The following is a 16,584-nucleotide window of genomic DNA, read 5'->3' as shown; positions in this document are numbered from 1 at the left end:
GGAAGCAGCGAGGATCATCATATACTTTAAAGTAGAGCATTTGGCTGTCTTTTTTACTAGTCATAGTTACATTACAATCTACTTGGTCAAATCAATTAATCCAATTAATAGATGAATTAAAATACAGAGGACATTTGGCCTTTCTGAGGGATTGTTGAGAATGTAGGCTAGCATATGTAGTGAGGTTAAGAAACCAATGCTTTTCTTAAGTAAAAGTACAATATAATTCAAATCAAGTATCCTTAACACTATTTTGCTCCTTATATTTGGGAAACAGGCTTCTGGCAGGAGACTGTCCAGGGCCCTGTCCACCCAGGTCCACTCTGATTGGCCCTTCCCCTACAGCTCCCACCCTCCCTCCTTGCCTGCTAGCCGCACTGCTGCCTTCAGACAGGGTTTTGCCGCTGAACGGGAGGCTGGGCTGCAGAGATGCTGCCGATAGGTAGGAGCCGGGGAGAGGCTGGAAAGCATCTCTGCAGCCCAGCCTCCCGTTCAGTGGCAAAGCCCTGTCTGGAGGCTGCACAGCGCCAGCGCCAGCGCCAGGGCTTTGCTGCCAAAGAGAGGCTGCCCCTGGGGGGCAGGGGGGAAGGGGAAGCTTTCCAACCTCCCTTGGGCTGCAAATCCCTGTTGCCGGTTCACAGAGGGGTTCGTGGCCACCAGGGGCCTTTGCTACTAGTTTCAAAGAAGAAGAAGAAGAGTTGGTTCTTATATGCCCCTTTTCTCTACCCAAAGGAGGCTCAAAGCGGCTTACAGTCACCTTCTCTTTCCTCTCCCCACAACAGACACCCTGTGAAGTGGATGAGGCTGAGAGAGCCCTGATATCACTGCTCGGTCAGAACAGCATTATCAGAGCCGTGGCAAGCCCAAGGTCACCCAGCTGGTTACACGTGGAGGAGTGCAGAATCGAACCCAGCTCTCCGGATTAGAAGTCCGCACTCCTAACCACTACACCAAACTGGCTCTCAGGTTAATTAAAATACAGAGGACATTAGGCTTTCCTGAGGTTTTGTTGGAAGGTCTGTTAAGAATTCAGGTTAGCATATAACCAGTATCCCTGTTGAGTCCTGGGGATTCCATTGCCCTGAGTATTGAAATATATATATTTCTTCTCACACTAATGAAAAGACCACTTTTGTGGGCCATTCTTGCATGGTGCCATGTAGCCCTCTCAAATTGTTTGCATCTTAGTGGTCTACATGCCTGTTCTTTCTGGGGTTGTTTACATTGGTTTACTGGGGCCAGTACACCGCTCCCTCCTTCCTTTGTTTGGTTCCCAAGTGCTGCTCTGCTCTCTGAAGTGTTATCAGTATTTGTTCCTGTGTTATGTTTGAAAGCTCATTGGCTCCATTGGTTCTGTCCTGTTTGCTCTTTGAAGATAAAAGCCTATTTATGGTAGGTTTTGGTGCAGGGGCTCATGGGAATTGTAGTTGGGCCACCTCTGGTCTATATGAATCCTAGTTTTGCTTTAGAGTCTTGTTCTTAGCAATATCTATCTCTTGCAAGGACACCTGTCATGCTCTCTGCGGACTTAAATAAAAAACTTTTAGACTTCTTTCAAGACATGCCTCAGTTTGTTCGTGCATCTAAGTTTGTGACTGCTGGACTTGGCTCAGGGAAACCCAGGTTTGAATTCCCACTCTGCTGAGGAAGCTTGCTGGGTGATCTTGGGCCAGTCACACACTCTCTCAGCCTAACCAGCCTCACAGGGTTGTTATGAGGGTAGAACAGATGAGAGGAGATTGACATAATCCGCATTGAGCCCCTGTAAGGGAGAGTGGCAGGATAGAAATCAATCAATAAAAAGAATGCAGGACAAATCTCCTACTTACCAATCATAGCAAACATGTCGGAGTGGTAGGAGGAACTGTTGTTTTCATGTCCTTTCTTCAGACCGGGGCGGTGCAAGAGTAGAGACACAGCGAGACCAAAGTACGCTCCAAAAGCATGAATGGTCATGGATGCTCCTGTGTCAGCTGCCTGCAACATGACACAATTCATGTCATGACCTGCACAAAACCCATAAGGTGAAGGTGACATTGTAGGAACAAACTCAGCTCCAGATTAAAGAGCCCGCAGACCAGAAACAGCTATGGCAAGTTGTATGTGCCTCTCTCAATCGCACTGTCTTCCAAAATCAGACCATGCTGACCATCTTTCCTTTGAGGGTATCTACATAATTGACATAATCCGCATTGAGCCCCTGTAAGGGAGAGTGGCAGGATAGAAGTCAATCAATCAATAAAAAGAATGCAGGACAAATCTCTGTTTCTTTGGCCCACAGCCACACAGGTAGCCTTTTTCCAGACTATGTCACAGGGACATCCAGCCGGTGGTGGTGGTGGTGGTCGCAAGTGCTGTCAAGTCACTCACGTACACTTCTGAAGGGAAAAGACATTCTGAGGTGGTTGGCCAATGCTTGCCCCTGAGTAGCAACCCTAGAATTCTGTGGGCGTCTCCCACCCATGTACTAACCAGGGCCAGCGCTACTTAGCTTCCACCTTTTGTTGAGGTTGGGCTAGCATGGGCTATCCAGCTCTGGGTTGGGATATAACTGGAGACTTTGAGGGTAGAGCCAGGGGTGGTTGGGAATGTGGGGCAGGGAAGGACCTCAGTTGAGCATAATGCTATGGAATCCACCCTCCAAAGCAGCTATTTTCTCCAAATGAACTGATCTGTTGCCTGGAGATCAGCTATAATTCCAGGGGATCCCCAGGTTCCACTAGAACTGGCACCCTTAAACCAGACTTCCTTGGTGGTCACTTATCCATGTACTAACTTAGGTTCTGTTGTGTATGCGAGGCAGCAGAAGGCTGAGCTTGGAGTCTGGAGCAGGATCCAAACAGCTCCGAAGAACAACCAATGATCTGTCGGGGTCCTGTACATATGTATATATTTGGGGCAAGTCCAGGCAAGTCCCCAGTCTGTGTGGTTACCTGCAACATGCACCCACTCCTGGAAACAATAAACAGCATCCTGATGTATGACTGCATGTCACTTATTTCTTAGCTACCCACTATACAACAGGTTCCAAGATATATTTGGGGGTGTGTGTGTATATATATATATAAATGCTAAGGGGAATAAATGAATGCATGTGGGAGTGGTGTGTCCAGGGTGTCAAGGGCCAACCCGATGTATGTGTATCCACCAGTGTGCTTGCAGAAGTTTACATGTTGGAGGACTTTTCACCCTTTTAAGTGTAACTCTCTTTAGGATTACACTTCAGGTTGCCAGCTTCCATGTGGTGTCTGGAGAGTTCTTGGGATGTCAAACAATCTCCAGATGACAGAGATCAGCTCCTCTGCAGACAATGCTGCTCTGGAGGGTGGATTCTGGGAAATACCTGGATATTTTTGGGGGGTAGAGGAGGGCGGGGTTTGGAGAGGGGGGGTCACCATGGGACAGAATGTCATACAGCCCACCTTTCAAAGTAGCCATTTTCTCCATGTGAACGGATCTCTGTCACCGGGAGATTAGAAGAAGAGCAGCTGTTTTTTTGTTGTTGTTTGGGTTTTTTGGTGCCTGGCTTTCTACAACTTGGAGGCATCCCAAAGGACCTTACTGTTGGAATCGCAAACAGCAAGTAATTGGGTGAAGTCAGCCTTGAAGGGTTGTTGTTAAGCTGTTTAAGCAGCTCAGTTGTATCTGTGTGCTCACAAGTGGCATGAAGTGTTCACAGGCGAGCTTACAATAAAAAAAAACCCGAGCACATGTCCTGGGGATTCCTTTGCATAATGTGGGCTCCTGCCCACTTCCTCTTTCTTCAGGAAGAACAGATCATTGTGTGCTTTGCAGAAGCAAGCAAGGAGCAGCTGCCATTAGGTTCAGCTCTCTCTCAGTCTGCTGATGTGTGGCATGTAGTTGTCCTGCAGTGTAGCAATGTGCTGCTTTTGTAACTACTGTATAATATTTTGTACACTGCTTCAGTAAGGAGATTGAAGCAGAAGAATACGATATATCCCTGTCAATAATCTTTCCTAGTAAAGGTTTTCTCTTTTAAACCTCAAAGCACTGTGAGTCTGGATCGGTTCCTTATTCACAAAGTTTACTAAACACTCTGATACTCTGTGGCTCTAGTTCAATGGACAGACATAGTACCAAGTCCAGTCCAAAACACCCAACACTTACAAACCAATTTTTCCCTTCCTTTCCCCACAACAGGCAGCCTGTTAGGTGCATGGGGCTGAGAGATAAGAAGACCTTTCACTATCAGGAGAAGTTTTAAAGTGGCTTACAATTGCCTTCATTTCCTCTCCCCACAACCAATATCCTGTGAGGTAGGTGGAGCTGAGAGAGCTCTGTGCAAACTGACTAGCCCAAAGACATCCAACTAGCTTCAGGGGTAAGAGAGGTGGAGAATCAAATCCGGTTGTCCAGATTAGAGACTGCTGCACTTAACCAGGAGAGTTCCAGTCACTACCTGGAGGTTGGCAACTTTGGTTGCAGGGCTTGATGGCATAGGCCCATCTGAAAGAGTCCTGAAGAGGGTAGAAGATTTGACAAATATATAATTATCTGTCCTGGCCTACGCAAAGATTTTTGGCAGAAGCTCTGGGCCGAATGCCTATAGTCAGAGCTTCAGACAGCATGTTGGCTGCCTTACCACCCTGAGCCACAAGGCACTGTCTACTGTCATGTAAAGCGAACTCCACTTGAAATTCTGGGCCTTTGAGTTCATAGGACCTTCCTGGCAAATAGTGTTTTTTATTTACCAGGGAAAGCTTGAAAAAAGTCACTTCAGCTATGTTTCTCCAGACATTTATTTCTTCACTATTTACACTTTCGGGCTGTAAAAATTCTTTATTTAGATTTTCCTGCACTTTCATAGAATAATAGAATCATAGAGTTGGAAGGGGCTACACAGGCGATCTAATCCAACCCCCTGCTCAACGCAGGATCAGCCCTAAGCATCCTAAAGCATCCAAGAAAAGTGTGTATCCAGCCTTTGCTTGAAGACTGCCAGTGAGGGGGAGCTCACCACCTCCTTAGGCAGCCTATTCCACTGCTGAACTACTCTGACTGTGGAAAATGTTTTTCCTGTTATCTAGCCTATATCGTTGTACTCATAGTTTAAACCCATTACTGCATGTCCTCTCCTCTGCAGCCAACGGAAACAGCATCCTGCCCTCCTCCAAGTGACAACCTTTAAAATACTTAAAGAGGGCTATCATGTCCCCTCTCAACCTCCTTTTCTCCAGGCTGAACATTCCAGACTTGCAGGACACATGCTGGTCTGTTTGTCTGTCTGTCTGTCCGCACCCCAAAATGCAAACTGTTACTGCTAAGGGCTGGCCAAAGCTCATAGCTCTGGCAGAACATACTTGTGCCACTCCACTCCAATCTCCGTCTGCAGGCCTCCATCATTGTCGCTACTATTGCTGCTCATCTCTAGGAGCCGTTCCGCATTCGTCCAAAATAGCACAATGGTTACTAATTGAAATCACTACAGTTTTGCCGTTATGCACAACATCGCTGACAATCTGCAACACTCCTGAAACTGATCCGCAAAAAGCGCTTCGTTGTAGCGCTTTCAGGGAAATCCCAAAAAGTGGATTCACTCTCCGGAAAGCGCTACACTCTTGCAACCAATCTGCAACACTAGCGGGAAAGTTCTGTGCGTTACCATTGTTGCAGTTTCTGCAAAGTCCCTTCCCCTGGCTCTCTCCTCTGATCTTCTGGCAAAAAGATCGCCATTTTTTTTCTCCGAGCGAGCGGAGATCAACGCACTGGCAAGCCTTCGTTTACCCAATGAGGCTTCCCCGGCTGCGGTCCCTCTGTTTAAAGTCACCAAGCACAAGCAACACAGAGGCCCGTTTGCTGGTTTATTTTCCCTTTATTTTTCACACTGTTTTCGGCCGAAAATCGCGCCTGTGAGGGGGGGGGGTTCACTCGGGGGGAGCGTGGCAACAATGAAATGGCAGCTCAAACACCACCTGCTAGCTGGATGGGTCTCTCCGTTGCAACGAATCAACGCAGATTCGTTGCAACGTGTGTGTGTGTTTTTTAAAAAAAACCTTCCTTAAAGGGAAAGGGGCTGTTTGGGAGCATGATAACGGCCGCCCATTGGCTGCTTGACGGCCAGGGGCGGGACACAGCTCAGCAATAGCGCTTCCTGGCTAGGGATTTTTGCCGAGACCGGAACCCTGTGGGAAACGATAGAAACGCAACTGGATTCCACTGCAAAGGCAGGTATGCATAACGATGAATTCCACTATTTAAAATGGCGATTTTTCGTTCCGCAAACAATTTGCAACATGGATCCCGGTGCGGAATGGCCCTAGATTATAATGGTCAGCTTTGCAGGCAAAAACAGCTAGAAGGTGGACTCTGAGGCATTGTACCATTTTAAGGCCCTCCTCCAAACCTCCGGGAATATTTCCAACCCAGAGTTAGCCCAGGTGGGGCCTGGAGAGCTCCTGGATTACAGCTCATCTCCAGATTATAATAATCAGGGGCATTTCCCACGGCTTAAAAATAGCACAATGGTTGCCGATTGAAAACGCTACTAATTTGCCATAACGCACGACGTCGTCAACAATCTGCAACAATCCTGAAACCGATCAGCAATAAGCGCTTCGTTGTGGCGCTTTCAGGGGAATCCAGAAAACTGGATTCACCCTCCGGATAGCGATACACTCCTGCAACCAATCTGCAACAGTAGCGCTAAAGACCTGTGCGTTACCATTGTAGCTGGTTCTTCAAAGTCCCTCCCCCTGGATCTCTCCTCCAAACTTCCGGCGAAGCGATCGCCATTTTTTTTTCTCGGAGCGAGCGGGGATAAACGCACCGGCGAGCCTCTTTCTGTTTAGAGGCTTCCCTGGCTTCAGTCCTTCACCTTTAGTCACTAAGCACAAACCACATAAAAGCCCGTTTGCTGAAATAAAGTCCCTTTATTTTTTACACATAAATTCAGCCGAAAATCGAGCCCGTGAGAAGGGGGGGGGGGAATTTTTTTTTATCACTCGAGCCAGCGTGCCAACGATCATACAATCAAACGATAGATCACATTAGGCAGCTGGATGGGTCTCTCCAGTGCAAGGAATCTACATAGATTCGTTGCTATGGGTCTGTTTTTTTTTTTAAAAAAGCTTTCTTAAAGGGAAAGGGGCTGTTTGGGAGCATGCTAACGGCTGCCCATTGGCTGCTTGACGGCCAGGGGCGGGACAAGCTTGGCAATAGCGCTTCCTTTCTAGCGATTTCTGCCGAGACCGGAAGCCTGTGGGAAACGCTAAAAAACGCAACTGATTCCACTACAAAGCCAGGTGTGCAAAACGACGAATTCCACTATTTTAAATGGCGATTTTTCATTCCGCAAACAATTTGCAACAAAGATCGCCGTGGGAAATGGCCCTCAGTCTCCCAGGTAAAAATCAAAGTTTTTTGACTGAGCTTAAAGGTGCCACAGGACTCCGGCTTTATTCTTAAATAGAGCACATAGGCCAGATTGATGATTTCATGGCCTGTCCTTTATTTTGCTTAAATGGATATATTATTTTGCTGAACTGCAAGCCTATCATCTTGAGAGCAAAATGCCTTACAGAGGACTGCATGGATGATGAAGAAGAATTGATTCTTATATGCTGCTTTTCTCTACCCCAAGGAGTCTCCAAGGGCTTACAAATGCCTTCCCTTTCCTTAGACTGAGAGAGCCCTGATATTACTTTACTGATTTGTCAGAACAGCTTTATTGCTCTGGCCAGCCCAAGGTCACCCAGCTGGCTGCAAGGGGTGGAGGAGCGGGGAATCAAACCTGGCTTGCCAGATTAGAAGTCTGCACTCCTAACCACTACACCAAACTGACTCTCAGCGCTAATAAGTAAGAGGAGGCCCTGAGGCTTAGAAGTAGCATATGTACCCCTCTGAGATCCATATTCCATGCCTCTTGTCTGAGGTCCACATGAGGGGTTTTATATATGCAATTCACGGATCACAATGCGAATGAAAGACTGTAAAGTAACCGATCAGAGACTCTAGCTGTGTGAATTTATGGACCAATGAACTGTGCATGTTCTTTGGTGGGCTGGGCAGCTGTTTGACTTTACTAAAGAGCTGTTTTCAAAGTATTTCTAGTCTGTGAGTACCGAACCTGCAGACTTATTGGGAGGGGCGGGAGACACAGGTGAGTGATGGAAACCTGTTGATTCTTAATAGAACACGGCTCTTTCAGAGGGCTGCCAGCCTCCATGTGTGACCTGGCGATTTTCCCGATTTATACCTACTGAGATCAGCTCCTCTGGAGAAAATGGCAGCTTTGGAGGGGCGGCTTCTATGATGTCCTCTGATGAGCTCCCCTCCCCAAACTCCACCCTGGCTTTCACCTACCCAGCTTGCCAAACATGGTTTTACAAAAACGCATCGGGGGATGGGGGAATGGAACACCTGGTAGCTTTTCAGTGGGGAAAAAGTTGCTGCAAATTCCTCAAAAGAAGGAAGGTGAGATAATAAGATGCCCATCCCAGCCATTTCCCCAGCAAAGTGATAGTTTCAGGATCAAGGGATTAGAGCAGCTTTTTTCAACCTTTCGACTGTAGGGGGACCCCTGAAATGTTTTTCAGGCGTCGAGGAACCCCAGAAGCGGTGACAAGGGGGTGCGGAAGTAAGATGTGGGAGCCAACCGATCAACTGATTGATCATTTGCCATTTTTCCACATTGGATAAAGAGACTAGGCCTAGAGAACAACCAGGGATGTGGGCTCCAGTGATGATTTGCAGACTGAGGGGCATCTGAACCTTTGGGGAAGGTTGCAGGATCCCTGGGAACTTTCCTGGTTGGGAATCCCTCAAGGGAAAGGAGAGAAGATGGGACAGTCTCAAGTTAAATTATAGCACCACTAGAAAACTTACGGTGGCAACAGAGGTTAGGCAGACTATAGAACTGATCAGAAACTTTGGCAGCCACTGAAGCTGTGCATTCTCTCAAACAGATGGGCCAGCCCAGCCCAGCCCAATCTCAACCCCATCTTGTAAGCTAAGCAGGGTCCGCACTTGTCGGTATTTGGAGCAGAGACCAGCAAGGAAAGCCACGGTCACTATGTGGAGCAGACCTCTGAAAGTCTCCTGCCTTGAAAACTCTGCAGGGTTGCCAAAAGTTGGCTGTGAATTGGCGGCACTTTCTGCAGGGTGGCCAGTCTCAAAGTGGTACGAAAGAGGGCTGGCTGAATGGAATAATCCAAAATAGAAAAATTCAACCAATTGGCTGGTACACAAATGTAATCATTTTGATTGCAATTCTTCCCATTTATTTTGTAGTTATTGCCTTCCTGTCTATGATGTGCAAACATAAACCAAAACGGGCTCTGGATAAACACATTTTTTTTTCTTTTTCCACAGCCTGTTTTCAATTTTTTCTAGTAGCTGGAGAAGCCCTGGCATTGCAGCTAGGTGTGTGCACTTTGGCTCTGTTCGGCCACCTTGGCGCTCATCACAGCCCGAGGTGGCCAGCAGCGCAGATAGGAGGGGCCTCTACCTGCAGGTGCCGAGCTCTTTGCCTGTGTGCCAAACCTCCAGGTATTTCCCAACTCATTGCTGGCAACCCTGCCAACGAAGGTTGTTCATCTCCCTGGGAGAATAAACTGTGCATTGCAGAAGTCATTTTAATCAAGGCAAACAGGGAAGGGAAACGTTATAACAGGAAGCCCTGAGGCAGACTAGAGTCATAAAGATAGCATGTAATCCCCCCTTGTAAAGTAGATTTTGACTAGGATAAAAGGTGACACTTCTGTTCCTTTGACACAAATCGGACCGAAAACTTCTTACCCTGAATACTTTTACGACAAGGTGTTCGTTGCATGTAAAGATGGTAATTTCGAAAATGGTCATGATGAGCATCTGGACGGGGCTTGTTCTCCCCAAAATGGCTCCAAAGGAGATCAGGACTGTTGCTGTGCTAAAGTCTGCGTTGATAATACTTCCAGTTTTAAATGGCAAGAGGGGAGAAAAAGCATAGATCAAAATTGTGGACATTCCAGGAGTAAAGTTGCCAGCTCTGGCTTCTGAAATCCCTGGAGATTTGTAGGTAGCACCTGGGAGGTTGAGGTTTAGGCAAGGGAGGAGCCTCGGTCAGGTATCCTGCCATCCAGCCCCCCCCCCCCCTTCCAAAGCAGCTGGTTCCTCCAAGAGAACTGGAGGAAAGAGTTCAAATAAATATTATGGAAATCAGCTACCTATGTAGCCCGGAGAGCAGTTGTCATTCCAGGGAATCTCCAGACCCCACCTGGAGATTGGCTGCCCAACCTGGGTCCCCAGATACGGCTACCATCTCCAAGTGAGGCCTGGGATTCTCCCTTTTCCACAAGTGACCTCCAGACTACAAAGAAGAAAAGCTGCTTTGGAGATCAGTTCCCCTTGGAGAAAACAGCTGCCTTGTACCCTGCTGAGGGCCCTCGCCGAACCCTGCCCTCCCCAGGCTCTACCCTCAAAATCTGCAGGTATTTCCCAGCCCAAGACTGGCAACGTTCCTTTATTGTATTGTAACCGGCTGAAGTCTCTCTTCTCCCCAACCCTCCCTCCGCCACGGCTCCAGGTAATTCCCAACCGAAGGCTGGCAAGCAACCTTACTCCCGGTGAATGGGATGAAAGCCTGGGATGCAGTTCTGCTGCGGGAATGAAAGAGATCAGCCCCTGTGATCTCTCAGGTGCTAAGAGGCTTTTTTGGAAACCACGGCAAGGACCAAACTCCAAGTACAACCAGGCTCTGTGTCTCACATCCCTCTCTTACTGCCAAGGGGCTAAATGAGCCATTTGGCTTCTTAAAGACTTGGTTCTAGGTCCCCTGGCTCAAGCTCAGGCTCTCCACAGCCACCCAGCCATTGGAGGGAATGGCTTTCAGAAAACAAACAAGAGCCAAGCAGGCTTGGAATGCTGCCACTGGGGGAAGAAGAACTCCTGCCTCCCCCCCTCCCCCAACACCACCCATTCCAAGCAAGGAAATGGTGCTGGGAGGGAATTATTTTCTCATTTTTGCTGCTACAGATAGATGAGTGTGTGTGTGTGTGTGTGTGTGTGTGTGAAGGAGCAAAAATGTTCCAAATAACCCCCCCCCTCACACACACACACACACACCCTTCACTGTTTTGGTACAAGAAAACAGCCTGGGGGAGGAGATGGGAGTGCGCGGTGGCATCTGAAATGGCCAGTAATTTTGAAAATGGTCATGATGAGCATCTGGATGGGGCTTGTTTCCCCCAAAACGGGGCTTGTTCTCCCTGGAACGGCTGATTCGGATGCCACTGCACACATGGAGACAATGGCCTTTTGCTATCCATGAGAAATTTAACTATGAATTTCACCTCCCGGGGGGGATGCTGTGTTAACTTTAGCTACTGTGGAGTCCCATGGGACTTTACAGGCCAAAAAATGTATTGGCCTGCGTAAAGGAGTGGGTTCTTTGCATACATTGGTAAATATCCTCACCAATTTTGGACAGCACTTTACATGTCCAATGCAGGGAACTCGAGGGGACAAAACCTTGGGTCACAATAATTGTATCCTTTGGTCACAATAAATGTATCCATCTTTAAAATACAACAACAAACAAATGAATGAATGAATAAATAAATAATGGTTCTTGATGTTAGTTGCAAAGTAGGGTCCGACCCAATGCGACCTCATGGACAATGATCCTCCAGGCCTTCCTGTCCCTGGAGTCCATTTAAGCTCGCACCAACTGCTTCAGTGACTCCATCCAGCCACCTAATTCCCTGTCGTCCCCTTCTTCTTTTGCCCTCAATTTTACCCATCATTAGACTCTTGCCCAGGGAGTCCTTCCTTCTCATGAGGTGGCCAAAATATTTGAGTTTCATCTTAAGCTCGCACCAACGGCTTCAGTGACTCCATCCAGCCACCTCATTCCCTGTCGTCCCCTTCTTCTTTTGCCCTCAATTTTACCCATCATTAGGCTCTTGCCCAGGGAGTCCTTCTTTCTCATGAGGTGGCCAAAATATTTGAGTTTCATCTTCAGGATGGTGTGTCCATTGGACATTGAAGTCCCCCAGGTTTATAGGCCTGGAAAACTGCAGCATCTAGGTGGCCACTGCCTCCAGCAGGCTCGATAGAGCATCTCATGGGGCCTTGGTCAGGTGTTACACCAACCAGATGCCCAAGCCCTCAGCCACATCCATCCAATACCGATACACTCCACTCCAAAGATCACCAGCACTGGGAGAGCCCTGTAGGTGAAAGACTCCCATACAAGAATAGCAACCCCCCCCCCCCCACTATGGAACCAAGATTGGTGGAGGACTGAGAACCCAGGCAGGGCTAATTCTTTCAGGGCCACTGTTTTGCCCTCCTGTGTCCAGGTCTCGGTCACTTTGAGGGGATGTTTGCCTGAAAACACGCTTCTCCAACACTGCATTGCATTGCCAGGCTGAAATGCATAAATTTATGCCAGTTGCATCCAAACTGACCAAACTGCACTGTCTGCTCCCAAGCAGAAATGGAACTGTACACTCCAGCCAGATACCATGCTTCTAGAATTCACCTGGATTCCTTGAATCATTAGATCATTGTGATTCTACAGAGGTCTATTGCCTCCAAAACTCAATTAGGTAATCAGTCATTATCTTGTCACACAATCTAAGAGTGTCAAGAAACCACTTTCACTTTTAGTTTTATTCAGGCAATGCAATCATGATTTTTATCTCTTTTCTTGGGAGATTCACTGATAATCTCATTGCAATTACAGTTATTCTTATTTTGAGTAACCTCCGGGGTTTCGTCCAAGGGTTTGTCTCAAACTAGACAAGACCATCATATGCCTTCCAGTCTCTGTTATACACATGTAATTGCCACAGATACACCCAACCTTAAAGCAAGGATACAAATAACCTATTTAAGCCTAACACCAGGACTCATCTATGTGTGTGTGTGTCTTCTTAGATCCAATACACACTTGTGGGCTGCCCCTTCTTTTCCAGAGATGCTGGTCGTTTCTACTACAGACTTCACCACATCATAAGTGTAGCTATAATTCTTCCCCATTCTCTCTCTCTCTCTCATACCCATTCAACCCTGTTCTTTTTAGTTTAAATTCGTGTATTATTGTGTGTGCATATAATAATACACTCATTCATTCATTCATATAGCCACAGACCAGAATAATACACTTATCCAATTATTGTGTGTGCTTATAAATCTGTTAGTTGCCCTTAAGTTGTTTTTCTGAATAAAAAACACTTTTTTCAGTCTGGTTCATTTTGACACTTTCTAAGGGAATAACCCTGATATATACTGGTGGGATATATAATATCCCAAAGGGGATATTTTGTACTTGCTGATCTTAAATGGCTAAGGCATTGTCTTAATTACCTACATGGAACATTTTTAGGGCCTTCGTCCTTCTCTGCTATTTCTCTAGAGAGAGCCTTATTACAGGTTCTGAAATGTGTATCCAGTTCATGTATTAGATTGGAAACTGGCATGTTAAGGGTAGAGGCCACAATTGGTATGCTGTGAATTTTTGGCTGTCAGGTTGTTTAAATGCTCAGGGTCTCTTTCCCCTAGTAATGTATGACCAATTCCAATCTAGCTGACAAAAGATAGTCCTGAATGCTCTTCAAAAACTGGGCCTCTGTCCTCATGAATGTTTAAATTTGGGGGTTCTATGCTCAGGTTTGTAATATCAGAAGCCCTATACAAGTCAACCAAGTTTAGAATGGATGAAATGTTATAATCTGGATTTTTAAATGCTCTTATATAAACTTTTATTAATTCTAAAATAGTTTATATGCAGATGTTTTAATATTTGGACTGTACACTTTATACTTTAAACTATTATTGTAATTGTATATTGTTTTTATATTGGTTGAGATCCATTATAAATGACTGATTGATGGACGATGGTAGAGATCCAGTTGTTATCTCTCTAGCAAGCTGAATTCCCCAATCAAATATCTAATTTGGGTAACAGCATTGGTAGGCTGCAAGTGGGACCTGAGGATCTCCCACAATTAGAGCTCATCCCCAAATCACAGAGATCAGTTCCCCTGGAGAAAATGGATGCTCTGGGGGGGTAGATGCTATGGCACAGTACCCCACTGAGGTCCCTGTTTTCTCCAGCCTCTACCCCTAAATCTTCAGAAGTTCTCAACCTGGATCTGGCAACCCCACTCCCCCTCATCCTCTGCTGTTGGACTGGAGAAGGCCCCACAATGTTAGTCAGAGGGCTTCTGGAGGTTGAGCTACCAGGACTACTCTTACCTTTCCATGCCAACATAGATTGTGTTTGCTTCCATATGCCAAAATCCCTGCATCAGGGTGCCCCACTGGAGACCCAAGGCGGCAATGAGCAAGTTGATCCCAATGCTGCTGAAGCCATATTTCTTCAAGAAGGTCATCAAGAACCCAAAGCCAATGAATATCATCACGTGAACATCCTGAAAGACTGTGGACAGAAAAGCCAGAGACAGCCGTGAGCTTGTGAATGGAAGAATCAGGCTAATCAGTGAAATAGGAATCTTTGGGGGCAGACAAAGCAATATATCATATGAAAGGTGCCTTAAAAAATTCTTTGCATGTGTTTTATATCTGTTATATTAAACAAACAAAACAAAAATGTGGCAGTCAGATAACCGTCCTCTTTATCTCTGTTGTCTTATGTCCTCATTACACATTATACAATCCACTTGTGTATTCTCATGTGTTTTCTTTGATAGAGAGAACAGGAGTCACATTACACTGATACAGTGGCTGTCAGTTATCTTTCCTATCATTTCCTCCCCCTGATAAGGAAAATGCTTGCTAAGCCACAGTCAAAAGACTGAAAGAGTAATACACTGAAAGTAATATCTGAGGCAATACCTAAAAGCAAATGTGGGGACACAGAGAAATACCTACAGATACTTTTTTAAAATGGAAGATGGTATTTCGATACCAATATTTCGATACCTTTGGCAGACAAGGAAGGCCAGGGTGATTCAGCACCATAGCAACAAGTCCCTTCAGTGTCTCTAATCTGTACACCGCCCGTGGCGCCGCGGGTGCCACGGACTAAATAAAACAGTAAGTGGTTCTGGGGCGGGATGTGTCCGGGATGAGGAAGGGTCCAGATTGGACCCTTCCTCATGACAGACAACTGGAGGGACCAATCGGCAGGCGCAAAGCGCCTGCCGATTGGTCCCTCCGATTCCCAGCCCTAGCAACTGCGAGCCGCGCCCAGCGCGGTTCGCAGTTGCTCCCGGCCTGACGCGGTGAGAGGCGCAAAGCGCCTCTCGCTGCGTCAGGCCGGCCCCCAAGGGAGCCGCCGACGCAAACACAAGACTCCAGCCGCCGAGAAGCTGCAGAGAAAAAAAAAACACCCCCAGAGGAGCCTTTCGCAGCTCCAAGCCGGCGCCCAGGAGAGCCAGCAGACAAAAAAACTCCTGTAGGAGCCCTTTGCAGCTCCAAGCCGGCGCCCAGGAGAGCCAGCAGAAAAAAAAACTCCTGTAGGAGCCTTTCGCAGCTCCAAGCCGGCGCCCAGGAGAGCCAGCAGACAAAAAAACTCCTGTAGGAGCCCTTCGCAGCTCCAAGCCGGCGCCCAGGAGAGGCAGCAGAAAAAAAAACTCCTATAGGAGCCTTTCGCAGCTCCAAGCCGGCGCCCAGGAGAGCCAGCAGACAAAAAAACTCCTGTAGGAGCCCTTCGCAGCTCCAAGCCGGCGCCCAGGAGAGCCAGCAGAAAAACATTAACCCTGGGGGAGCCTTTCGCAGCTCCAAGCCGGCACGCCCACGAGAGCCAGCAGAAAAAAAAACCCCTGTAGGAGCCTTTCAGCTCAAAGACGGCGCCCAGGAGAGCCAGCAGACAAAAAAACTCCTGTAGGAGCCCTTCGCAGCTCCAAGCCGGCGTCCAGGAGAGCCAGCAGAAAAACATTAACCCTGGGGGAGCCTTTCGCAGCTCCAAGCCGGCACGCCCACGAGAGCCAGCAGAAAAAAAAACCCCTGTAGGAGCCTTTCAGCCCACGAGAGCCAGCAGAAAAACATTAACCCTGGGGGAGCCCTTCGCAGCTCCAAGCCGGCACGCCCACGAGAGCCAGCAGAAAAAAAAACTCCTGTAGGAGCCTTTCGCAGCTCCAAGCCGGCGCCCAGGAGAGCCAGCAGACAAAAAAACTCCTGTAGGAGCCCTTCGCAGCTCCAAGCCGGCGCCCAGGAGAGCCTGCAGAAAAAAAAACTCCTGTAGGAGCCTTTCGCAGCTCCAAGCCGGCGCCCAGGAGAGCCAGCAGACAAAAAAACTCTTGTAGGAGCCCTTCGCAGCTCCAAGCCGGCGCCCAGGAGAGCCAGCAGAAAAAAAAACTCCTGTAGGAGCCTTTCAGCCCACGAGAGCCAGCAGAAAAACATTAACCCTGGGGGAGCCTTTCGCAGCTCCAAGCCGGCAAGCCCACGAGAGCCAGCAGAAAAAAAAACCCCTGTAGGAGCCTTTCAGCCCACGAGAGCCAGCAGAAAAACATTAACCCTGGGGGAGCCTTTCGCAGCTCCAAGCCGGCACGCCCACGAGAGCCAGCAGAAAAACATTAACCGTGGGGTAGCCTTTCGCAGCTCCAAGCCGGCACGCCCACGAGAGCCAGCAGAAAAAAAAAACCCTGTAGGAGCCTTTCAGCCCACGAGAGCCAGCAG

General features: G+C 47.7%; 1 protein-coding gene across 1 annotated transcript in view; it reads right to left on the bottom strand.

The window, feature by feature from the left end:
• Nucleotides 1–16,584, bottom strand: part of RHAG (Rh associated glycoprotein) — a 50,282-nt gene that overhangs the window by 22,296 nt on the left and 11,402 nt on the right. Inside the window, exons 2-4 of the mRNA XM_077316097.1 lie at nucleotides 14,200–14,383; nucleotides 9,757–9,907; nucleotides 1,830–1,977 (exon numbers count right to left, since the gene is read on the bottom strand). Coding sequence (XP_077172212.1) covers nucleotides 1,830–1,977; nucleotides 9,757–9,907; nucleotides 14,200–14,383 — 483 coding nt within the window. The remainder of the gene's footprint in view (nucleotides 1–1,829; nucleotides 1,978–9,756; nucleotides 9,908–14,199; nucleotides 14,384–16,584) is intronic.

The sequence above is a fragment of the Paroedura picta genome, chromosome 1 (genome assembly GCF_049243985.1).
Source record: "Paroedura picta isolate Pp20150507F chromosome 1, Ppicta_v3.0, whole genome shotgun sequence".
Taxonomy (NCBI): domain Eukaryota; kingdom Metazoa; phylum Chordata; class Lepidosauria; order Squamata; family Gekkonidae; genus Paroedura; species Paroedura picta.
Note: the sequence above shows the minus strand (reverse complement) of the source record. Positions and strands in the feature narration are given on the sequence as shown.